The sequence below is a fragment of the Anguilla anguilla genome, chromosome 1 (assembly GCF_013347855.1).
Source record: "Anguilla anguilla isolate fAngAng1 chromosome 1, fAngAng1.pri, whole genome shotgun sequence".
NCBI classification, from domain to species: domain Eukaryota; kingdom Metazoa; phylum Chordata; class Actinopteri; order Anguilliformes; family Anguillidae; genus Anguilla; species Anguilla anguilla.
In genome coordinates this window covers 16,915,152-16,940,820 of record NC_049201.1, presented here as the reverse complement: position 1 = coordinate 16,940,820, position 25,669 = coordinate 16,915,152, and the positions used below count along the sequence as shown (strand labels likewise).

The window sequence follows — 25,669 nt, the reverse complement described above, 5'->3', positions numbered from 1 at the left end:
ATTGGCCAAATAAACATAAAATCTGTATAAATAAATAAATAAATAAAACACTTTAAGAATTAATGCAGTTAAGAATGTGCTTTAAAAATCTGAGTCTTCTGGAAGAGAGTTCCAAAGCTCAGGAGCCATTACACTACATGCATGCTGTGTCACCCACAGCACAGATTCCAGAGGCAGCACACAGAACTGGCAAGAGTCCACAGAACAAAGTGCCTAAACAGGGGTATATGATTGCAATAGATCACACAGATAACTAAGGGCTTGGCATGTTAAAAGCAAGTAAAATCACTTTTTAAAGAATATGACATGCAGCTAAGAGCCAGCGCAATTTGTGCAGAATAGAAATTACTTATTCCCATTTTTTGACCCAGTTAGGACACTGGCAGTTCAATTCTGAATGCGCTACAGCTTGTTAATTATTTGTGAAGGAACACCAGGGTAGAGTACAGAAATAGTCCAGATGAGATTAAATAAGAGGCTGATTGGGGGCATTGTTGAGCTGCACCTGAACGTCTTCCTCAAACTCATGTCTGTGTGAGCCCGGGTTGAGAACTGCGGTGCGATGACAAGAAGCCACTCGCATCACATGCTTCAGAAAGGAGCGCGAAGTGGGAAAACAATTAAAAAGAAATTTACCCAGAATTACAAAAACATCATGCCAAGGTACAATCTGTCTTTTTAGAGAGATGCATTTCAGAGTCCGGACAAATGACCTCAGATATGGTACTTTAAGGCAACCAATTATGGAACTGGGCTTGTAGCTCCAATGCTGTGGATCTGATTCCCAGCTGGAGAACTGCTATTTTACCCTTGAGTAAGGTCCTTAGGAATTGCTTCAGCAAATATCCAGCTGCATAAAAGGCCTGTATGCACAAAAAAAATCTGTTCAAGTCACCTTGTAAAAGAGCATCTGCTAAATGCTAAAAAAACAAATCTAAACATAATGTTTAACACGAGAAAATTAGCGTGCATACGGTGCTTAATGTCGTGCAGACACGCAATCAGACATGGAGGCGGCAGAGGTGCAGTGCTTTTAGTGTTAACATTTGTGTTTCATCAGAACGGCAGCTCATAATACACTCTGGGGACAGACTGTAGATGATGAAGAGCGCAGGACCGAGCACGGATGCCTGGGGGACACCTTGCGAGGCTGAAGCCCATATAAACTAGCCGTTTTTAAAAATCCACCAGAAATGCAGGGGAGCTCGTTTATTGTTAAGAACACGGGTCCTTTGGTTTATGCAACCCCCCGTCCTGATCACACTAAGAACACTGAAACAGAGTGACTATATGTACATGCAAACTTATGTGAGCAGCAAACTTATATAGAGTAAAACAGAAGCAATCTGGTGATCAGGCACACACACATCGGTATGGCATACACAAAGGTGCAAACAACACTACAGAGGACCTTTACACACAGATAGCTGCACTTAACCGTCTGACCGTACAGATGACGTCCACGAATCAAGCGAGGGCCGAATCAAAATACCTGCCGCACGGCAGTCTCCCTTTCCAAGGGCGCCGGGGCATTCGCAGCCTCTCAGAGGCGAAACGGCAGGCCCGCTGCCAGACCCTTGCGGGGCCCCGCGTGGCGCTGGCGCAATAAAACATCCGAGCCGATCCGGGGGACGCTTCTGGACAGCGAGGCCCCGGAAGGCCGGGGCGAGCCGCAGCGGAGGTGCGGATCGTAAAGAACAACAGCAGAGGGATGAAGGGCGCTTACGCGAGCGCTCGGGCCAGCGGCGGGTTCCGGAGACCCCGTTTACTCAGCCTGCTGGTATTACAGGATTTCGCTGCAGTTCCTCTGGCGGTTTTAGGCCGTCTATGAACTTTTTTATGACTAAAGGAGGTTAAAAAACATTTAAGCCGGTTCATTTTGTTCAGTCAATATTACTATGGTGTTAAGGAAAACATGAAAATAATTTAAAAAGACAAAACAAAGATTGAAGATTAAAAGAGAATTAAGAGAGGCTAAACTGTTGTTTTCATTATTGTAATTTGTCTGTAATACATCATAATTATGAATAAATAAAGCTATGAATTGTCCATGGAAGTCAGGAGGAAACCATGTTAAACTTTTTCCTGTCACCTTAGTAAGATATCTGACCACATTAATGAGAGTTTCGTGATGAAAAATGTAAACAAAACTTTCCAGAGAAGCAAGAGTGCACGTCATAATCCAGTTTGGCAATCCTGCTAGCTTTGTGTGACACGAAAGCACCTCTGGTCCAGGAACAAGACTGAAATAATGTGTCCATTTAAAAGAGAATATAGCAAAATAGATTTTATTCTTTCTTTTAATCCAATACAACACAGTGAGTGCTGCTAAGAAAAAAAATGAGATCAAAAGCTTGTGGAACACAAATTAGCAGCAATAATGCATTCATTTTCCAAATGATCAACGTGTCAATTGAGATTGAAAATCTAAGAGTAAATTCAGTAATTTAAAAGTAATTTGTCATGCCTCATATTAACAGTAGTCATTTTTATATATAGTAGCAATGATCTAATGACCTATCTGCACCCCGTAGTCACTCGCCCATACACTGGTGTTGTAGCAGGATACACGATTGTATTTATGTAGGCTAAACAAGCCAGAGAGACTTCTGCGTCTACCAAGTTAGGTAGCGATCCATATAAAGCCACACTACTGGTGGACAGCAGTCTCCTCAGTCTGTGCATAACTGGTAGCACACAGAAAAGGTGAAAACACTAATTTGGAGTCACATAATCAAGATAAAATTAAATGACTACCGTTCCAGTAGCACTGGGTAAGATTACACGGGTTCCTTCGCAATTCAGATACTCCAGCTTTTCGATTTGTGGAAGGGTTTCTTACAGTTGGTGACCTCAATGTGCCATTTAGTATATCTGAGGGGTTTCTTACAACTCCAAAACAGTGCCCTAAAGTGTCACTCTGCCCCACTCTTCCCCCCAACATTCTCACTGCTAACACTTTTTCCCAGAAAATTTCTGCAGGCAACAATGTGGCTCTGCTTGCCCAGTTCTATATCCCTGTGGCCTCTTCAAAATCTTTGATGACTTGTATTTATGGGTAACTGATGGCTCCTGATGTTAAAACAATAGGAAAGACCAACCTCACAACCGACCACAGGTCCCAAACTAAACTTAATATATCAAGTAAAAATATTATTCTTCATCTTATGTTCAAAAACTTGCAACTTTGGGGCAATTACAAGGAGTATTGCCAATACAACTATTTGTATTCTGAATGCAAATTCTCGGTTGAAAAAAGGCTGTTCTAATAATGTCGACATAACATCTTAAGAGTTTTACTACCTCAGTACCCTTCATGAGAAAATATGACCCAACACAGAATAGATGCAATGTGCACAAAAAGGTAAGACTATGTAATCCGAAAAATGTAAATAATTGCAGTTTTTATTTCTAACTCATAACATGAATTAACCTTTGTTAAATAGTAATACTGTTAACCTCTATGTTTAGCCATCGCAGAATTATCATTTTCTCTGATTAAGAATCATATAACATTATTCATCATATTATGCAAATTATTGCTATCAATTAGCCTATTCACATATTCATTATCATAGCCAATAAATATATATCCTTTATTTCCAAATCATTATCTTGTCTATGTTCTTTCACTAGTAATTCAAGTTGGGCTACAGACGTGCAGTACAGTATACTGATTGGTTGTGGAACTCAATTGTTCTGAATTAACCTGACCACAACCTCACTACAATGACAACAAACATGTATCACTGCATTAGAACAGTCCCTGGTCGATTTAAAATTATTGGATGAGTTGACCAATCCTGCTTGAGCTCCTGTTATACACAGAACAGTCCACACAGAAAACCCAGAGCAAGATTATGCAGGCTAATTTCCTGCTAAACTCATAATGGCGTGCCAAATTTTCATGACTCTTTCGCATTTTTGCATCCCAGGAAAACGTACACCTCCCACTGGAACAACAGGGATTCCTGAAGGAACTGAAGTGACCTTTAACACTGGTATCGTCAAAGCCAACGGGAGATATCTACACTAAGATTTATTTAACGGCCCATTTTGAAACTAGTATTAGTAATATATTCATGCTGTGTTTAAAATGATTAAAACAGAGTACCGATACGGATGTATTTACGGTATTGAAATAATTTAGTAATGTTTTTTGCAGCAAAACATAAAGTCCTGGTCAGAAATCCTACCTCATAGCACCATCTTCCCAGAAGGTAGAAGCACAGGGGGTCATCGGCCTTCAGGGAGATAGCTTTGTCTATATGCTCCTGAGAAATAGAAATTGTGAAAAAAGCAGTTTGTTGGCAAAACAAGTCATTCATAATATTTGGACTAACCGTCCTCTATGCTCCTGTAAGTTAAGGTCAATGAAAACTACAAGGAAAATAAATTCTGAATAAAACTAGATTATGAAACACTGGCTCTCAGATTAAGCTAATCTGGCCTGTAAAATTCCCAAGTTTTGCACATTCAGTCAATCAAATTTCACATTCCCACTTGACCACAGCTGCATACAACCAGCTGAATGTGGCATAGATGAATGTGCCGTTTGAACACTATTACTTATAGGAGTAGTTTCAAATTACAATCAGGAAAACTATTTATGTTGGGGGACCAGCATTTGTATTAACTCATACCAGACAAGTCAATAAGATAATCAAGACTGTATTTGTGGGTAATGTCTAGAGAATACCCCAATGTAACATTAAATAAGCATAATATCAAATTGCCTGCCAACTAATAGCTATGGAGCCAGAATTTACATCACTGGTTTGCAATGTGTCTGTTTATCCACAATTCTAGAATCCTACAACAGCAACATTATGAACACAAGCTGGTCAAAAAAGCAGTGAGAGTTCACAGAACTGGAGGCGTGGGCCGTCTGTGTGTGGCGTTTACCTTGAAGACGTGGCTGCTTTTCAGTTTGCCATGCATGCTCTCGTAGTGAGACGTCAGACCTGTCAGAACAGCAAACCTGTGAAGGAGAGACTTCAAGTGAAACGATGAAGAGATGCTTTTTTTTCATATTATGACTATAAAAGGAAGGTGGTAACTGAAACACCCATGCATTCTGGACAACCCTCTCATTTTTGGGTTGAGCCTGCTGTGGTCATAATGTGTCTTCATTTGGCCTTACATCCTCTAAGCAAAGAGCTACCAGAGGTATGGCTGGGGCACTGTCCTACTGCAACATCTTTTCCAAACCTACTTAGTACTTACATAACAGGACAGTTTTGGTAAAGCCATAACTTGTTGCTTTTAGCCTTAATTTTTCCCAGTCAATTCCAATCTGATGAACTGGAATGTCGGCTGCATATTTCAGATGAATGTGAGAAAAACTCATGTGTAGATTGTGACTAGGCTGAGACACATCTATTTGGCCTCTTTGAAGTGCACGTCATCTCAAACACATCAGGCACAGGCATGTGCGCTTTATGACTAAGGTCTGGCACCTAACTGAACAGTTCTCGCTTTTTTATTATCTTGTGGCATTTGGCAGATGTGTTGGGTGAAAGAAGGTATATGTTTTTGGGTCCATAACTAAACAGCTCAGGTACCATGCACAAAATTCCGCAGAACACCGACTGTCCAACTCGGAGATTTCCATACTATACCGTACATTCCAAATTCCTGGCATCCACTTCAGCTATCATAGGAATTTCTAAAACCTATGATTTAAGACCATTTTCGAGCACAATGAGTAGGACTGGAGAAAAAAAAAAAAACATTCCAGTCTAAATATTTCCCTGGTTCTGTGGTTTAGACGTTTAAATTCACTTTACAAAACGGCGAGCTCTGAAGCCTGATCAGAGCACCATGTTAAACGAAGCCACCATCTTATTCAGCAGATAACACACCACAAGAGCAGCCGGAGAAGGCATGAACACAGCCCTCCAATTACCTGACCAGACACAAAGAGTAAGGGCCTCTGAACAGCCAGTACACTAAACTGCGTCAGAGCTTCTCTGTGCCACTCCAACTGTGAAATAAAATTTCCGGTCCACACAAATACTGCCTGTCTTTCATGGGGAAAAACGGATTTGACTAAAAACACTTCAGATCCTAGGAATGGCAGATTTAATTAAGACAAACGACCGGGCTCCACAGTGCAAACAGTAATTGCGATTTTCCATCAATCTGTTAAAAAGACATTCAGCGTAAAATTGAAAGGATACTGATATTTTGGGAAACTAAAATAATTAATCCATTTAAAGTGAGAAAGCTTATATGCCCATGGCGGGGGCCTGAAACCACACTGGCCAAGTGTGGAAGCCATTTGGGAGGAATTTATGACAAAACAATTTTACAATATTTCCACTCACTCATATAACAGTGAACAGTGTTCCTCTGTGTCACTGTTCTTTCTCAGGTATGTGCACATGCTGTGGTATCTGTGCAAAATCTGGGAGTAGTATTACCTCAGTCTCTCCAAGAATACAGGGACAGCTGAGCCACACTCTTGACTAACAACATGAGAGATAAACAAACGCCAGTCACGTTGTTGCTTCCCAAGGCTTTTCTACAGACAGAACTAAAACATAAAAGACAAGTTTCAAAAAAATAGTTTCATTGTGGCTTCCAAGTCAATGCCCAAATGCCACTTAGAGGAAAAGAGACTAAACTATCTCAAGGTCTTTGTTCTGAGGCACGTACAACCAAAGACCTGCTAAAACCCCACATTAAAGACGCCGGACAAAGGAAGTGAGATTGAGCGCGTGTTCGCTGTGGAGGCTCGGCAGCCCTGGTCTGGCGCGAGCATCGGCGAGTGCGTGACCCTAGTCAAACTGCAGGATTCCAGATGGCCGCAGTTTAGTAACAATAACTTCCCTACACGGTGGTGGCAACAGCGGGGGGTGAGGCTGGGGGTGGAGGGGGCCTCCAGAGCGCCCCTCCGACATAAAGTCCGCCGCACAAGCGAGCGTAGTGAAGACCGGAGTCAGGGTGTCTGCTTCAATTCTCAGAGCTGGGATCGCATAGCAGCGCAGAACCCATTAGAGAGAGGCCTGCACTTTGGCTGACTCCCCAGCAGAATAGGCCTCTTTCCCCTTTTAGCTCCCCCCTCCCCTCTCCCCCCTGCCCCCCCGTCCTCCCTCTCCTGTTGGAGGTAAGATATATAGGCCTCGGCAGCCCACCACCTCCAAGGTAGCGTTTCTCCGTGCTGCCAATAAAAATAAATCCAGCCCCCTTTCTCTTTTCCCCGACCAAAGCCGTTCTGCATCACAGAAGTCCTGAGAGCAGCCAGAGACTGCTGCCAACAGCTACACAGTTTTTTATAGGGCCCCCCCCCCTTTTCTTTCAAAAAAGAGATTACTTTACTCAAATAAATTAACGCGGAAAGCGTGCAGCCAGCTTTGGGGGGCAAAGTGCTCAAGCCGAAACGCTTTCTACCCACACAACGGTCGCACACCGCTTGTTTGTTGTTCTTTCTTTCTCTGGACGCTGGGAAATTAAACGTGAGGGGGTGGGGGGGGGGGGAGGGGGAACTGTGAGGTATCCGTGCTCTGCCGCAGGTCTGAAAGCATCAAGTGCGAGTTTAAGGAAGGGCTTTAAAAAAAAAAAAAACAGCGTTGCCAAAACATCCCTGGATTTGATTGGCGCAGAGAAGCGGCCCTGAAGGTCCGGAGCGTTCCAGCCCGGTGATCCGGGCAGCCGTTCAGCGTGCTACGTGACTCTGGGGGGAGGGGATGACCGCTGCGGTGGGCTAAGGAAAAAAATAAAACGCTGAGGTTCACTTGAACCTGTAACGCCGGGCAAACGTCAGCGTAGCATTAGGCTTTCAGAGCCGTTGGATTCTGTCCGTACCGCAGTCGTCCGTCACCTCCACGCCCCCAAGCTCACATGTTCCTGCAAGTACGGTGGGGCCGGTATCTGAAACCAGCCATGAATGAGCAGATACTTCGCAAGTAGTCATGAGATGTTGTAGCTACAGCATGCAGTGACTTTCTCATGATAGAGCCATCACAAGGACACCATGTAAAAATGCGTTCATTACTCTCAAAGACTAAAAGTGTCAACTAAAGCAAAACAGACAGAACTAGTATTTGTATCATATCAACATCAATTCCAGTTAAACAGTCGGATAGAAGTCTGGACCCCATTTGAATAATTCCCTCTTGTCAAGATCCTCCTGCTCTCGATCACACATTATTCTCTAGTCCAAGATCAATTACATCTTGGAATTCTGTGTTTTTGTACATTCTAACTGCAATGAGACACTTCACCCAACTTAGTTATAAGTCACTTTGGGGGTCTATAACAGTTCCACTATTAATGACTTGTTGTCCCGTTCTACTTGGTTGGAAATCCACTGAGTCATCCTCCTACCCACAATGTGTCAACTAAATAATAATGTGCTTTAAAACCAAAAGGTTACAGTACACTCTCTGTGGGAGAAAAAAGAAAGTCTAGACATACTTTAACCTTTCGTTGAAGGCCTTTTTTTTAACAGCCAACGAACCCAGAAACTATTTAAATGTACGTGCCAAAATACTGTTATTCCCCAGTGCACAATGAATAGTGCATTTAAATTAAGAAAGTTTAAAAAAAATATAAAAGTAGGTTGTTTTAAAGGTCTTGCTTCTAAAATCGAGCCAGATACAGAGGGTTTAGGCCAGGGGGAGACGTGCCCTGACATATATTAACCACCCGCTCAGTTCGTCCACTCGTCTGGTTCACAGATCGTCCTTTAAACACTGTTCTGACCAGGCAGGTTTTACTAGCTGCAAATTTTATCAAACTGGGCCTTTTATGTAACTAGCATACCTATTTAAAAATAATTCTAAAAATATGACATTTCTAAATCATCAGTTTAAAAAAGCTGATAATTTGTTATGTAATGCTGTTTAATGTAATTTATCGGCACTCAGCTGAGTAAATATGACATACAGAGACATTTGGACATGGGAATGTAACAGCTAGCATTCAGAATCGGTCATTTCATCAGGCTTTTGATTAAAAACCCCTCATGTTTGACATGTAAAGAGCAATAATATAGACTGAAAGAAAACAAGGATGCAAACCCATTATGGCCACAACTGGTACCACATACTGACCATTGGTACAAACACAACCTTGGAAAGAGTCAACTATGGTGCCAGTGCCAAAATGTTAAAGGAAAACAGTAACTGTTGTAATTCTTGCTCTCCTTAGGTGGTGTGTGCATGTGTGAGTGTGTGTGTGTGTGTGTGCGTGCGTGCGAGTGGGTGTGGGTGTCTGTGTCCGTGTGTGTGTGTGTGTGTGTGTGTGTCTGTGTCTGTGTGCGTGTGTGTCTGTGTGTGCACAAGTGGTTTCACACAGCTCACCCAGTGCATGCTCACATGTGTCTGCTCAGGGCCCTGTGTGCATGACTACAGTGCATGCTCAGTAGAGTGCACTGCTGTGGATGCGTGCAGGATACGTGTTCCTGCAAGCATGCATGCACGCATGGCTTTTTTGATAGGACCTGCATGCATGTCAGCGCGTGCACCATTGCACACTTACATGCATGCACTTACGTGCCAGGATGCACTCGCTAGTGTGGGGGAGCCAGACGTACTTTGCGCACAACTCCCAAACTAGCAGCGTCTCCGTTATCAGGGAGCGCTGTAGAGCGAGCGGAGCCCAGAGCTCAGAGCTCGGTGCGAGCGGGGCCCACAGCGTGCTGCTTCGGCCCTCTCCTGGGCCGCAACAGCTGAGGAAACACGCGGTGAGATACGCTCAGGCGAGGAGCGCTTCCAAACACGCAAGCTTCCAAACTGCCCGCACACATTTGGTTCGCCGTCCGTTGCTATTGACGTCACGCCTCCCCCACTGGAGGTTCTACGGCCAAAATCCATTATTAACCAAAGAAAATTATTAAGTACTCAGTCTGTTGCCAGATTGCAAACACATTAGCGGGGCTGCCAGTCAATGAAATCCGTTCGCATATTCTTGGCCCAAGTTATCAGACCTACAGATTAATGAGGTTACTTTCAAAAACAAAGCAAGTTTTATCCTGACAATTCTGCACATTACTTTTTTTATGAAGCCAGTGATATTGTGCAATATATGTTTTGTGAGACCTACAGTTGTTAAAATACCCACTGGGTCATATTACACATTGTTTTGCCTATAATTTATTCAATAATGCTAGAAAGTGTGGTTAGCGCTGTTGCGTGCTATCGTCACATTGCCTGGCCTGTCATTTCATAATGGGTATCCTCAAACAACCCATACAAAACATGCATACAAATAAGAAGATATCAAAGCTATGCATGTAAAATTTACAATGCAGCAACCCCCCTCCCTAAATTGAATTGTCTCTTTGACAGCATATTATGCAGCTGGTCCTGTTTTTATCCTGCTGAGTTACAACTGCTATGAGCATACTCTGTTTACGTTCCCAGTGTCGCAACAGTTCCTGGAATATTCAGCGGCCAGGAGTAGACAGTGATGAAATAACAATGTAATATACATCTTCACTAGTGAAAAACAATTCAATCAACAATAGTGGATGAAGGCTTTGTTTAGCCGTCCTTGGATGAGCACGGCCACAGAGGTGACGGTAGCTCTGAATCACCTCTATAGTTGGTATGAAAAGTCTTTCAGTTGCCTTTTTAAAAAAAACCCTAACAATGTACGCTGAACCTAAATAACTGTGGCTATGCAACACGCAAGCGTTTCCGCTACAGTACCATATGGAGTCCAGCCCCTCTTGTGTCGGTCTGCAGTTCATCACTGGCTAGTTTATGACAAGTCATTTAGCATCTGAGTGCACCTGGATGCACTGACATTAGCGCTCTGTGGAACTCTCTCCGTGGAATCCGCAATGATCAGCATCTATTAGCCCCAAAGTACCACTGCTCTCACTGACCCTCCAGAGACTCTACAGGGGATCTGTCAGAGACCTGGAGCTGCTGTAAAGTTAAAAACAACCACATGGACGATATATGAACGGGGGGGAGGATGAGAGGTTTCCTGTTACCTGTACAGTATATGAACACTGCACAAGCTAGCTATTGCGGCTAGTTACTGGCAATCTGACGTAATCAAACAAGTTGTTACTTCAGCATGCTCAAGATGTCGATGCCATTTCTTTTGCAAATTTCCAATTAGAAGTGAAGTTTATATGTTCATAATGTGGTGCAAAAAGCTTTTAGTCGATGGGAGGCCACCTAATTCCACTAAAGAGAATGAAAGGTTACCCAAACCTCCCCCCACCCCATCTCCCCTGACCTCCCAACACGCCCAGCACATGTGTACCCACATGTGAGCATGCATGCATGTATGTACATGCATCAATGGGCACTAACTCACACACAGGTGTGCGTACACACACCTCTTACCCTTCTGCTCTATATACCACAGCTCATACCAATCGTTTAGCGACACACTGTAGAATGTGTTCCCAACAAGCAACCGCTGACCACTCAGCCACATCATACCAACGCCATGGCAACAAGGAACAGATATGTTTCATGCTCACTGACCACAGCTCCCTTAGACTCAGTTTGAGTACACAGCCTACCTACTGTCCATAAACAGATGATACCAGACCTGGGTCAAATACGTATTTGTTTTGGATTCAAATACTTTTCTGTGCTCTATTGATCTTGCCTGGTTTAATTGAGCCTGCCAGTATGACCAGAAGGCAGGGTTTGCACTTTCTGGGAGTATTTCATTGGTTCCAATACACCAGACAAGATCAGTACAGCTTAGAAAACTATTTGAATCCAAAACAAATACGCATTTGAACACAGGTCTGGATGACACACAATGATGAAGCTGAAGTTACGATATGACTTTCCTTTATTTCTCACAGCACTGACAAGAATGAATAAAATGAGTAAAAAAAACAGTTCAATGGAATTGATTAAATAAAAAATAAACAATGGGAATTTTAAACCTACAAAAATCACTGAATTTAAATGAAGTTTGACAATTAGAGAGGTTTAACGGCTTTACTGATACGTACAGTAATATGGTCAAATGCCAGGGTGACTTTGCAAAAAGTAATGACCCAGTTTAACCAAAAATCATAAGAAACGTGGAAAGGAAGCATGCATATTTCTCAGAACAATCAGAAATAAATCAAAACTAACACAAAACGTTTTTGCACTTGTTACAGAAGAAAGAACTGGCGCCTCTGTTGCAGCCCAAATTAGGGGGCATTGAATAATATCTGTGATAAGCAGAAAGCACTATCATAACTGGGCAACGTGTGAAAGGCCTTCTCCGTGACCCTGATGACATCATAATCCCATGCCGTGGTAATGGGGGCATTAAGCTCCTAATGTTTTGCCTGTAGATCTTGTTCAAAAGCATGACCCCAGGAAGGGCAATGATGTCACCGTCTCACGGTCACTTAAGCGCTCAAAGTGCAGCCAGCTGCAGGCCGCCCCCAGATAGGAGAGCCGGTGACTTTGGCGGGACACGTCTCCGCAGGCTGACAGTCGCTTCGGCCCAACCCTACGAACCGTCCAGAGAGACCGTCATCCCTGACCCTTCCAGACGCATCACTGCTTCCAAAGGGTCAAAGGTTACCACGCGTAGCCTAATCGGAATGAAAAGGAGCGGTGTACAAAGAAACAAAAAAATCTGGTTTCCGAAACTCCGCGCGCAGTGCCAGCGCAAATCATCGTGCGCTATCTTATTAATCGCTGGCAGACTCAAGGCACTTTGACTCAGTTCCGCTAATGTTCGCGTGGAGCCGGTCCAGCCATTTTGGATCTGCTGGTGGCAACGGGCTTCCCAAGACAGTTACTTGAAAATTATCCTCAGTGTAGATTTTCTTTTCTTCATTAGGAAACGTAATGCACTGTGACAGCCGTGTCGTTCGCGTGTAAAGGATGCCATTCCTAAAAATATTCAGTACTTCTACGTGGCATGAATTCCTCAGCATGAAACAGATTTCTTGCTGATGGTTGTGTGGCTATAAGACCCTGCTGAGGTCATCAAGCACGCTGTATGCAATGTACGCATACATGCATGGCACATGATTTGAGTGCACATACAGGCTTAGGGTCTTTTATCCACAGAGTCACTATTAAATCAAACAGAATAAGATCTCAAATGAAGTCCTATAGCACAGCGCTAGTTCGATAAAAAAGGAAGGCTCCAGAATTTCAAAGGAAGCTCACCGTGATCCTGGGTCATAAGGATTGCACTGGAGCAGCGTGTAGAGACGAACAGGGAAAGCAAACTCTTACTACAGAAATAAATATATTGGAGTCAAATGGGAAGGGAAAAAGACAGACACAATGCAACAGGATGCAAACTTTCTGAAGAATTATCTATATTAGTACATACGGCAAGTTAAAAAAACTAAAATTAGAACATACTGCCAAAGAAAGAATTTGGAGAAAAGCTCACTATTTATTTGCATGGCATAGAAAAACAAAGATTTTTGGACTGAATTAGGACATTGGCAGATGCTCAAGCTGGTAATGCAAGAATCCTTAGAATCCAGACACTCCTGTTGGGAAGCTGGCATCTGCCCAAAAACGGCCCCCGCAAAATCGTAGGGGCTTTGGCCGGCTCAGCAAGACAGTGCGATACCCTCAGCTGAAATTCAAACCTCCCTCCCCTGCTCTAAGACAATGAGCGCACGGGAGGAAGGGATCGCTCAAGAGCGGGAGGGTGTCGGTTAAGCCACCAGGCCGGGGGAACGGACGGACCCCGCACAGGGTTAACCCTGCTGGGTGGTTGTTTGTACAACTGAGGAGGAAAGCGATAACTCTCTACAATCCAATTTTCTGGACAATTTTCCTGGTGGACCGTAAAACACTCTGGCGGGAGGAACAAGGGGCAGCCGGGGGGGTGGGGTGGGTCAAACATGAAAATCATTTGCGCACGTATTCCTGAACGACAAGTCAGTCAGTCCCCCATCCTCGCCCACCCCCCCCCCCCCCAGGCTGACCCATCGGAGGGGCTCTGCTTTACATAAATTTCGCATGATAACAATCACAACACGCCCCCGGGGAGTCCGTGGCAGCCTCGCGGCACGCCCCCAAACCAAACAGCCCCAAACAGGGGACGCCACCGCCGCGATTTATAAAGGGGAGGGGCAGGGGTGGTATTTACACTGAGGTGGCGGGGAGTGAGGGGTGCTGTTGTTGCAGGGCTCTGAAAGATGACTCACCGAGGAATACGAAGGAAAGGAACGTTCCCCGAGGCCCGGCCCGGACTCCGGTTACCGCGCCGATGCCGAAGCACCTGTGTTGCCTGGCGCGCAGCTCTTCCGCGGTCGCGCCCCCCGACATCCCCCTTCCCCCCGCCCCGCGGGCTGACCTCCCTGGCGCTCCGCGGCGGAGACCGCTGCCAAGTCACACAGCTTGAGTAACACGGAGGTCTGGGAGCCCGGGGGGGCCGAGGCGAGCGCTACGTGACCATGAGCAGGTCACTGGCGTGACGGGGAGCGAGGGGGAGCGGGGGAGCGGGGGCCCGCTGGTCTCTGGAGCCAGGCTAAGGCAGTGCTGTGACAGGGGAATCAGCCGGGAGGAGCGAGAGAGAACAGGCAGACTCGGCACCTAGCCCTTCTCATTTATGGGGTTTGGCTGATGCTTCATATTTAAAACGACGCCTGCAGCTTTTTTTTTTTTTTTTAGAGCAAATGGGGTCAAGATCCCCTTTAAAATAAACTCGTGCGGTAAAGGTACGTGGGGGTTTGAATCTGTAGGCTGGTGAGTTTTCATTTTAGGCCTTTACTGAAATGGAGGACCACATCCTCCAAGTACTCCTCAAAAATGTTCCCTCAGCCTGGCCCACATTTACTGGGACAGGGTCACCAAGAATCAACCGACGAAGGAGCAGGAGGAACGCACCTCTTTACGAGTGCTATGTGGCGACTGCCGTTCATGCTACCACGGAAAGGGGGCCACATCAAGCCCCGCCAACAAGTCTGAGAAGCCGAGAGTGGTAGACAGCTAAAAAAAACAGCTACAGCTACATTTCAGTTTGACAGAACTGATATCGCATGAGCCTTCGGGTTGAACCGAAGTGAAAAGCAACATTTGCACTGACACCCTGGCGGAATGTAATTATTGCTGAAACTCTGATGCATGGAGACAGGGCCAAAAGTCCCTGCACAGCTTCCATAAACGCGGCTCACTCGTGCGCCAGAGAACTTGATGCAGCTGGAGATAGAGGGGAGAGGAGGATGAAGAATGATGAGAAATTGCACTTTCCCTCCTCTGCAGCCAGCCGCCTGGCTTGAGCTCATAAAATCTGAGCTGACTATGAAATAGATAAGTGTTTGCGAGGTGCAGAAAATGTCCATCTCTCTCAACCAAGACACTTGAGAATGTGACCTAATAGCCTTACTGGCATGTATCAATTTGGCAAATATGTTTGAATAAATCAGATCTCAACTAAACAGTGTTATTCTCAATGCATCACGTTTTTGAGAGAATAGTGCATTACATTACATTACAGGGATTTAGCAGACGCTCTTATCCAGAGCGACTTACACAACTTTTACATTACAGCATTTACATTGTATCTATTTATACAGTTGGATATATCCTGAAGCAAAGCAGGTTAAGTACCCTGCTCAAGGGTACAACAGCAGTGCTCTATTCGGGAATCAAACTTGCAACCTGTAGGTTACAAGCCCAGTTCCTTGCCCGTTATACTACACTGCCGCCCTTTTGTGAACATACAAACTGTTTTGATTTGTTTGTATTAAATCAGGTGTCTGCTTGTATTTCAATAAGCAGAATGAAGGGATGGTTAGAGGACAAAGTACAGCAGGTCCATGCTGATCTAAGCAGTTTCAGTAGCATGTTTAATTAAGGATAAATCTCCACTATAAATGTACTCCTGCCTCCTTCTCAAACAGACGATAAATCCACTGGCATCAAACCAATGCTCAACCAGGACAATATTTATTTTAGTAACGGCACAGATTACTGTGCAACCACAGCAAAGCTCTCTTTAAATATAAAAGACAAACACGATCCTGAACACAGGCCCAGAGATACAAGTCAAATATTCCTCTCAACACTGCCATGCAGACTGTCCTAGCCACAGTGCTTTGGCCAACCATAAAGAGGCAGCTACAAGAAAATGGTGCATACTGGTGCATAATCAGAGCTGTGATCTGACAGAAGATCATAGAATTGCAGGCACTGTTACATGCTGGACTGTCAGGCAGGGAGCTAAAGGACAATCTCCCAACCACAGCAACCATGAGCAGGACTGTAATTTCTCACACCAACAGTTTCCCAACCGCCTTCACATCCCACTGCTGGAAGGTCGGGGAAGAGCAGCTGCTTGGTGCAGTGAAGTGTGCTGTAGATTAGCGATGGACAGATGTTTGTAGGGTCAGATCCAATGTGACAGGCAGATGAAGCCTGAAGTTCAGTTATCGTATATTTACCCACAAGAACCAATCCAAACTTAGCTGAGCCATTCTTGGAGATCGCTGGTTCTTTAAGTAAAAATTAAGCAAAAATGAGGCCTATACATCTGGATTTGAAGAAGACCTCTATGGTCAGAACACTGCTATGAAATGTGTTCGTAATTCCCTTGGGAATATTTGAACTATGTGCCAGCACATATTCTTTTCTATATTTTATACATCACAGTCTGATTTCTTCTTGGCGCTTATGAAGAATGCAAGTTGGGACTCTACCTGAATTACGAAAAATAGATTCTTCAGATTCCTCCAGCCAAAAGTCCATTCCTCCCCTTCTATAACAACAAATTTATTCAGAGTATCTGGGCCAACGCAATGCACTAACTCAGAATTATTCACAATCTTGCCAGGTCTGCTAACGACGGAGGAATAAATGTTATATGTAGCATGCGGTATTCGCTCAGAAAGAAATAAAAGAATGTACTCCTGCAATTATTCACTATAATGGCATGTTGGAGGCATTTAACATGAAGGCATTTAATCCCATCCACAGCATTCTGTTTTCAACAGGCCCTACCAGCAAGTTTAGTGGGGGAGGAAAAAGCTCACAGACTAGCACCACAGCAGTGGCAGCTGTTTGTTCTCTTCCTGTTCGGAGAAATCTCCGCTCAGAGGGGAAGAATACTTGGAAGCACAATCGTAGACCCAGTCTCAGAACTTGTCAATATTTTCTTGGGACAGTTTTGATTCCACGGTCGGATGCCAATGAAGTTGTGATTCAGCCATTTCTCACTCGCCCTGGAGAGCTATGAACAGCAAACAGTGTGTATTGCACTGTGTCAAGTCTGAGCTCCCAACCGATGAGGCAAACAGGCGCTATCTCTTTCCCAGAACTGCGGTGCTGTCTTTAGAGCCGAGGGCAAGAGCAAGAGTCAGACACTGCCCCAGACCAGACAGCTCAGGGCTGCAGGAGACATGGTTCACTGGGACAGCAGTGTGGGCAGGGGGTTGGAGTAGTGTGGTGCATGTTGCAGTAAAAGCACAGAGGTTCAAACCACAGGCTACGGACATTGCTGCAGCCCTTCCAGAGAGCTAGTTGTTTACCTGGATAACTCACGTAGGAACACAGCTCTATAAGGAATCTGTCCTGAGAATAAGTGCGCTGAACGAAGAGTAAAGGAGAAAAGCAAGCACTTACGGAAATACTGTGGGACAGAGGCAGAGAAGACTACATGTCCCAGATGGCCAGATATGCAGCAAGCTTCAATATGTTTGATCCTTAAATACAATCCCTGTCGAGCAGCTAATCATACAAAGACACAAATCCCGCTGTGGCTCCAGGGCGGCTTGGCCCTATCTTCCCCAAGGTGCGAGGAAACGCACAGACCTCTGGAACTACACCGCTGTCACATTCTCTTGTTTCTCTCTCCAGACGGGGGAAAAAAACCAAGTGTTTTTAATTTGCGGAATCAGAAAGAACACCCCACGGAAACCCTGAAACATGTGGATTTCATCAAACACAGTAGTCCAATGACATCATTGTCACATAATTGACTTCCATCTTATCCCCACTTCTCCTCTTAAGCAGTAAGTGCCAGATTAGTCTGAAGCACTAAGTGTCATTTGTCATGTGCTTCGGTGGTATCAGAGAGCTCTGTGTTTGAAGGGCTGGCATGTCACTCAGAAGATATCTGGGTTCACACCATCAGTGTTTTTCAAACATTCAACCGTGTGAGTTACCTCAACACTCTTCAGTCTGTGCAGCCAGCAGAAAGGAAAAAGCTGGTTAAAGCACTTAATGTAAATGGCCTGCAAAGTATATTCGCTAAAGGAAATATAAATAAGCCAATATTAACTGTGACTATATTGTATCAACCTCTTTGGTTGGCACAGTAATTTGGGATTCCTTGAAATTACAGAAATTTCAGGCAGTTGCAACATTTTTGCAAATGCCAAAGGGGAATTTTACTGCATGGTGGTAACCTTGACAACATGTTGTCAGATTATTTCGCTGGCCTTGCCTGGACCCTGTGCTTGACTAAGATAAATGTCAGACGTTCTCATCAGTATTTCCTGCTTGAACTCTGGACTACCATCCCCCAGCAGAAAGCTCACCTCCTCTCAGATTCCAAGAAAGCAAAAACCAACCCAGCTACTCTCCTCAACAGCGTCACAACGAATGGCCTATATTACCTCAAGGTTTGGACACCACTGCCGGTCATATTTTCAACACAAACAAAAAGAATCCTATTCTTTAGAGGTTGGGTGTCTGGACACAATTTCTTTGTTGTTGTATATCTAACAAAATCAAGCTGTCTCTGCCCCTCCCCCCCCTCCAGAAGTGGTCATTTTATATCCAGAGACAATATGTTGAATAGATTAACTCTGCTGGCCTGTTCATAAACAACCACTGCATGCTACGACACAATAAAACACATGATGCGAACCCGAGGCTATGTGGGACTCGTGACTCACCACTTGTGGCATTCCGCGCACAGGTCGTCCATCTGCAGCGCTGCTTCGGCCTCGTCGCGCCCTGCAGGAAAGAGACGCGACTGCAGTCAAAATTAAAAACCCAAACGCCAATCAAAAGCCATTCCCGAGACCAGGGTTCATTTCATGTCTGCACGCACTCTCAAGCTTTACAGTTATATGGAGTCTCTGGAGTCAACGAATGCTTCCAGAACAAAAGCACGGCTCTTCTGGACAGTGAACGTCACGGACGTCCAGGGGAAAGGAGGGAATCGAACCAAAAGGAGACAAGCCAGAGGCCAGTCACACACGGTAGCGGGAATACGCCCCCCAGGGGGCTTCAGGAAAAAGGGCAGGTATCGAGAGCATTGTACAGGGAAGAGATGCGCGATGGTTTAGCTCGAGAGCTAATGAATGCCAGCTGAGAGAGGAGCTGTGCTGTCTGACATCAATGACGCCACCGCAAAAACCAAACTAAATCTCCCCTCAGGTGGAGACGCACAGATTACAGACCCAGACCATCTGAGCACAAGGGAAAACTCTAAACTAAGCAAAGATGTCCAGTGCTGCAGCTCACCTAAGAGCTGTGATCATATATAATGACTGCTTTACATGATTAAAATTAAGGAGTGCATTTATAAATACTCTATGGGCCTGATTTACAAAGACCTTTAGCATGTGCAAAAATGTTTAGCGCACGTAAAAACAATAAAAGGACCAAGGATTGGTCATGGCATTTGTTTCGTGAGCGCTAAAAGTTTTTTCACATGCTAAATATCTTAGTAAATCAGGGCTAATATGTACAAAAATAAATTAATACTAATAAATTTTAGAAAACACAACAGTAGAGCTGTAAATGTTTATGGTTCAGCTCCATGATACAGGCTACATGTACACTATATGACCAAAAGTATCTGGATGCCCCTTGGTCTGGGGCTATTTTTCATGGTATGGGCTACGCCTAAATGTGTGTTCTGGCTTAGTTCCAGTGAAGACAAATCTTAATGCTACAGCATAGTATCACATTCTAAACAATTCCGCACTTCCCCAACAGTTTGGGGAAGGCTCTTTCCTGTTTCAGAAAGACAATGCCCCCGGCACACTGCGAGGGCCATATAGAAATTATTTTGTCGAGAACGGTGTGGATTGATTGGGCTGCACAGAGCCCTGACCTCAACACCACCCAACACCTTCAGGATCAATTGGAAAGCCAACTGCGAGCCAGGCATAATCGCTCAATCAGTGCCTGACCTCACTAATGCTCTTCCAGCTGCAAATCCAGGCAGCAATGCTCCAACATCTTGTATAAAGCCTTCACAAAAGAGTGGAGGTTGTTATAGCAGTAAAGGGTGGACCAACTCCATATTACTGGCCATAATTTTGAATAAGATGTAGGATGTCAGGTGTCCACATATTTTTGGCCATGTATTGTATCTTAAAAAGCATCGGTCTTTCTCAGCTCTTGGGAGATGGCGTGCATTCTCATTCACAGATATCACATTAATCTTAATGGTCCGAAACTGAAGCAAACGTTCCCACAAATAAATTTTATATGGATTTTTTCAAGTGTTCTCATTTTTCTCAAGTGTTTAAAGACTATAAATGAAAACGGAAATGTTTACTTGCAAATAATCACTTGACCTAGATTTGTTTAGTTGTTCTACTTATGAGCTAACATGCAGGTCTGCTTTGTTTTCTGATGCAGATTTTTCCCCCTAATGGTTGCAATTTTAACTAATTTCCCTCCCTCTGTTTTTGGGGGAAATATGAAAATAATTCATTCGTCAGAGAGGTAGCCAGAGCCCAGCCGAAGTGGAGGTTTCGGCCCTTAAAGGGCCAAAATGTGCGTTCTGGCTTTGGAGGCATCCAAAATCGCCTCCAGCCAGCGGACTGTTGACAATTAATCAAAGTGGATGCAGACAGGGCCTTGGGTCAGACTCGAGAGTCAGGCGTTGGCTGAGCGTGCGCCAGGGAGGCAGCGACAGGCTAAAGCGGCGCAGAAGTCAGGATCCGCTCACCGTTATCACTGCCCATGGCACGCACCTCTGCTCGTCTTCCTGAACCGCGGTCCCCCAGAGACCACGCAATTCCGGCCGTCAAACCGCCACAGACGTCTCAGCAGCTCAGCTCCTAACTCCTATTCCTGCTGTGTGTGCTCTGATGAGCTCGTGTTGCGTAACCCGAGGAGGGGAGGCCTGCTCCTCACAAACTTCCTCTACGCCAGGAGTCTTAAGCTCCAGTCCTGTAGCGCCACAGCATCGACAGGTTCTTTTGAGTCTTTCGACCACGTTAGGCCTCGGTAACAAGGCGCGCAGTATCTTTAGTCTATCAATGACTTTAATGAATATAATTCATTATATACATTAATATATGAATTAATTCATTCATTAATACATTAATTTATGAATATATATTCATATATTCATAATTCTTTTTTCAGATTTTCAGGGTACATTGCTATTAAGCAAACAGATGTTGAGAGTTTTGGTGAAGGTATGAGGACCTCAACACCAGCTTCAAGCTTGGACCAACTAGCGATGGCTACAAGCGAGCTGGAGACTTGATGCTCTGTATCTGATCTGAAGGAGGGTTTGCACTGTGGTTTACATGGTTTCAGGCGAGCTGTGGTCCATCCCGTACACTGGGCCTCGCACAGGGCATCTGTTCTCCTTCCCGCTTCCTCAACCCATGCCAAATCTAGGCTCTAAACTACGCTCACACTCTGTTCCGCGACCTGTATGGGGAAACTCTTTCATGTGCGCAACATCTGAGGTCGGGCCCGGGCAAAAGCATCCGTGGCTCAGCTCTATCCCATTAGCTGCTAATCTGGAGCAATGTTTGTGCAGATGTAAAAACTGCCCTTGATGATTCGCAGGCCATAGAACCAAAGAAGAGACCAAATCAAAACCACTGCAGCGTTTTCTCAGAGGAAACTTCAGGAAGGGTAGGACAGTACAAGCCAGGGAAAATAAAATGCTAAAGGCCAAATTATGTGAGCTGCAACCTTTAAAATTGGTTACTGTAGAGAAATTACGTATAAGGAAAGAGACTCCACAAAGAGGTTTGACACACTAGGTATAACAGCTAGATAGCAGATAACTGTCATAGTAGTCAATAAAAAAGTCCTGTAAAACCTTGCTTAAAGTTCAAATTAATCTTCTGTTCCCCTGCTATCAGAAAAGTAATCGCCTGACAGGCCCATACTTAAATAAACCATTCCAATGAGTTCTAGAGCATTCTAAAACAGACCCAGTAGTTGTGGCTAACAACACTGTACAGCAGTGTTCAAATAAACATTTTCGACTGACTTTCAATTCACCCTTTTCTACAGAGTCTCAAATTAATCGTTGGAGAACGACAAACATAGTCAGACAAGTACACTCTCCTAGTAGGCACTGCTAGGCATCAAAAGACTGACTTTGCATTTGGATATGTCAACTGATAGTTCATTTTGAACATAAACAGGCTAATCCTTGCTAAGTTCAGAATGACTGTTTAAAAATATTTATGCTGGGCCATTGATCATATTCTGAGTGTATTTTGAAAAAGAAGACAACAGAGCAGTCTTCAAAGAGCACCTGATCTGTTACGTGTCTGTGGTTGGCGGGAAGCCCAGCGTTTTTGCGCGCTCTCACCTAAAAGCCTTCTCTTTCAGCTAGATCCTTATTTTTCTTTCTCTTGAGCAGCTACGGTCACTACGCTTTCTGCTGTTACACATAATCCATCTATCGTGCAAGCCAGTCCCATAATATGAAAAAAAAAAATCCTGTTCCCAGGTAGGTCCATTTGTTCTGCCTTAGTCTTTGGTATTCGCTGCGTATAAATCCTTTTACTGTCTAACAGTGTCACGCACGTCTCCAAACATACACCAGCCCCTGGTCTCCCAGTTATCGAGGCCAGAAGACTGTCGTAACCTCCCCGTATAGACGCTGAGCTCAGATTTGGTCCAAAGCATTAACTCCATGATTTTGTTCCAGCAGTTGTTTGGAATAGATGATCCTGGTGCCAAAATCGGAAATTGCCCCAGCCTTTTAATTCCTAAAAAAAAAAAATTACATTTTACCTTGTTCGGCATACAACTTCTTCTGTTCTTTGTCCTCAGTGACTTCATACATGTCATTATATGCACGTGCCAGCCTCCATAGAAACTCCTTATTCGCCCCATACTGAAAAAAATGGCAAGCAAACATTGTAAGTAGATATTATCAATCTATATAGAATGATATATATGAACCTAAACAAGTTCAGCTCTTCTGGTTGAAAGATGAAATAGGAGTGTCCAAATAGAGAATCTCCGATTCTGGTCACAAGTACCATAACGCCACCCAAACCAAAGTCATTAGACAGATTTCATGCATATTTGAGAAAACTGACTAAACATTCTGTATGATGGATGAAATCTGTTCTAGCGCGTGCATAATTTACAGCAGTAATGAAAACACACAAAGAGGCCAAAGTCCAAACAATCTAGCCCACATGCACTTCTGACATACTATTATCTGACAGGATACAAATGTCCTGCAGAATTACCAAATGCACAGAACAATGGTCCATCTTGGATCAAGGTCCTGGTATTTCCTTCCTCTAAGGTGTGTAAAATATGGCTTCCTCGAAAACCCTGTAGAGGAACTTAAAAGTGCCCTCCAACGCAATAATTGACTTGTTTTCAACATATTCTAGTTACTTTACGGCTGTTTGATTATCCTGTGCTTACAGCCCTTGACTGCTGGTAACCTTGAGCATGTTGCCAGCGCACAAACACAGTGAAACTGACTCAGATCTTTAATGTACTGTCAAACTGAGCCGCTGCAGAGCCCAAAATGATTGCACACTAACTGATTACACATCAATCTCATCTTCAAAGGAACAGTTTTTCTAAAACTGTAATTTTCTTGTTACAACTAAAAAAACAGCATCCTTATTCTTTCAATAAGTAAATTTAAGCCTTGCATCGTGATATTTCACACACGCACACTGACATACACACACATACATAATATGCACACACATATATTGTATGCATATAAATCCTCAGGACAGGTTGCTGCCTTTACTGACATATGGTATGCAAGTCATAATTAGGGCTGGGTGTAGGTCAAGCAAAATATTGGCTGAAGTCACGAAGCAGTCACGGCAAAGCTTTTCAAAATCGTGGAAAACATAAAAATGGGGAAGAAATCACAAGTTAAAAAAACGTCATTAATTAACAGAACTCACTCATAGCAGAGGGAAACGATTGAAATAACATGTTCAACTGTAGCAACAGTAACAAGAGATAGCAGTTTTTTAAAATTAATGGGCAGTAACCGCCTGATAGGAACAAATAGTCTATCAGTAAAATATTGATAGGCTGGTGCATTTAATCATGGAAAGAAAGAGCATGCTGTTTTGCCTTTTTAACATAACATTGATAGAAATAGAGCATGCTCAAATTGCATTACTAAAATAAAACAAGGCTATTGAGTGTTTGTTTTTATTTCTTTAAAATGTATTTTGGGACAACATGTTGCTAGGTTTGCTCTTTGATGGAGCGCTTCTTGTCAATGAATGTTACAGTAATGGGGGAAGGAGCGCTGGGCATCAACATTGTTGACAGTGGCAGTCAAACATCTGATTGCAACAACTGACAAGGTCAGGAATCTTGACCCCACATTCCAGAATGTGCATACGTTGTCACACTTTGTTTCTCGCATGGCAATATTGGCAATATCCTGGCAATATTGTTAAAATGTGTATGCCTATAACACTGTAGGATAAGTAACGGTTAATACTTATCACCCAAAACTGCCAGAAAATTACAGAAAGCACTTAAAGCAGAGAAAATTGCAGAAATGGCAAAAAATGGGAACGTCACGGAACTGCAAAAAAAATGGTAAAAATTATGCACTTTGTGACAGCTGTGACTTCAGTGACAAACACCCAGCCTTAGTCAAAACATATTCATTCTCATGAATGAAAGCTCTCTGAACACAAGAAATTTAGACCAGCCTCTCCAGGAGTCTCCCCTGGGGCACCTCCCACCCACCAGAGGCTTGTTGCTGCTCAGCATCTGAAACCCCTCCGCTTTCTGCTGGCTGTCACCAGAGTGCAGGGTATCACTCTGGGACAGAAGAAGAGCCAGCTCGTCGCTCAGGATCTCCGTGTCCAGCCGCAGCGAAGGCTCCTCCTCTTCCTCATCCTCCTCCTCCTCCTCGTCACCGTCATCCAGGGACTGATCGTCCTGCTTCAGAGTCTGCACTGTGGCGCAGCTTTGATCGTCCTCGTCCTCGGAGTCTGGCTCCGCCTCTTTGTCCGTCTCTCGGTCAGTGTCCCTGTCCGTGTCTCCATTGTAGTCGGACTCAGGATTGGCCGTGGTGTACCTGAAGAGGAAGAACAGGGCACAACAATTTCATAAAAGCAAAGTGGTTTGTGATTATTGATGGTCCAAGTCTTACGGTAAATGGAGTCCTAGATATCCAGTCCAACTAAAAAATTAATCATGCAAAACATTTGGAAAAGAGAGTTTCCTGTGTTCCTGTAAAATGGTCAATTTTTAACATTTTGGAATAGGAAAAGAACTCTGCATATCACCAACACCGAGCCTGTGGTCAAGAGAATCAATGGAATGTGCGTGTGTGCGTGTGTGTGGTCCCTCTTCTGCAAGCCTCTTTGGGAGTTAACTTGGCCAATTGCAATGCATTCATTTGCTCAGAGACATTTGGAAAATTACAAGTAACGAAGATATATTTATTTCCTAACCAATAAAAGGATTGGAGACACTGGAAGCTACACCTAGTAAAACTGCAGGCCTGCTAGCTAACTCACTAACTGAATCTTGACAGTCTACAGGCTACATCTGCAGGACTGCATGTGATGTAGATGCAGTCATTTTCTGCA

The 25,669-nt window shown here is 44.1% G+C and overlaps 1 protein-coding gene across 1 annotated transcript in view; it reads right to left on the bottom strand.

Annotated features, from left to right (window-relative positions):
- Positions 1-25,669, bottom strand: part of LOC118207568 (regulator of microtubule dynamics protein 3-like) — a 38,889-nt gene that overhangs the window by 9,967 nt on the left and 3,253 nt on the right. Inside the window, exons 4-8 of the mRNA XM_035381298.1 lie at positions 24,819-25,152; positions 22,857-22,959; positions 18,797-18,857; positions 4,906-4,981; positions 4,197-4,274 (exon numbers count right to left, since the gene is read on the bottom strand). Coding sequence (XP_035237189.1) covers positions 4,197-4,274; positions 4,906-4,981; positions 18,797-18,857; positions 22,857-22,959; positions 24,819-25,152 — 652 coding nt within the window. The remainder of the gene's footprint in view (positions 1-4,196; positions 4,275-4,905; positions 4,982-18,796; positions 18,858-22,856; positions 22,960-24,818; positions 25,153-25,669) is intronic.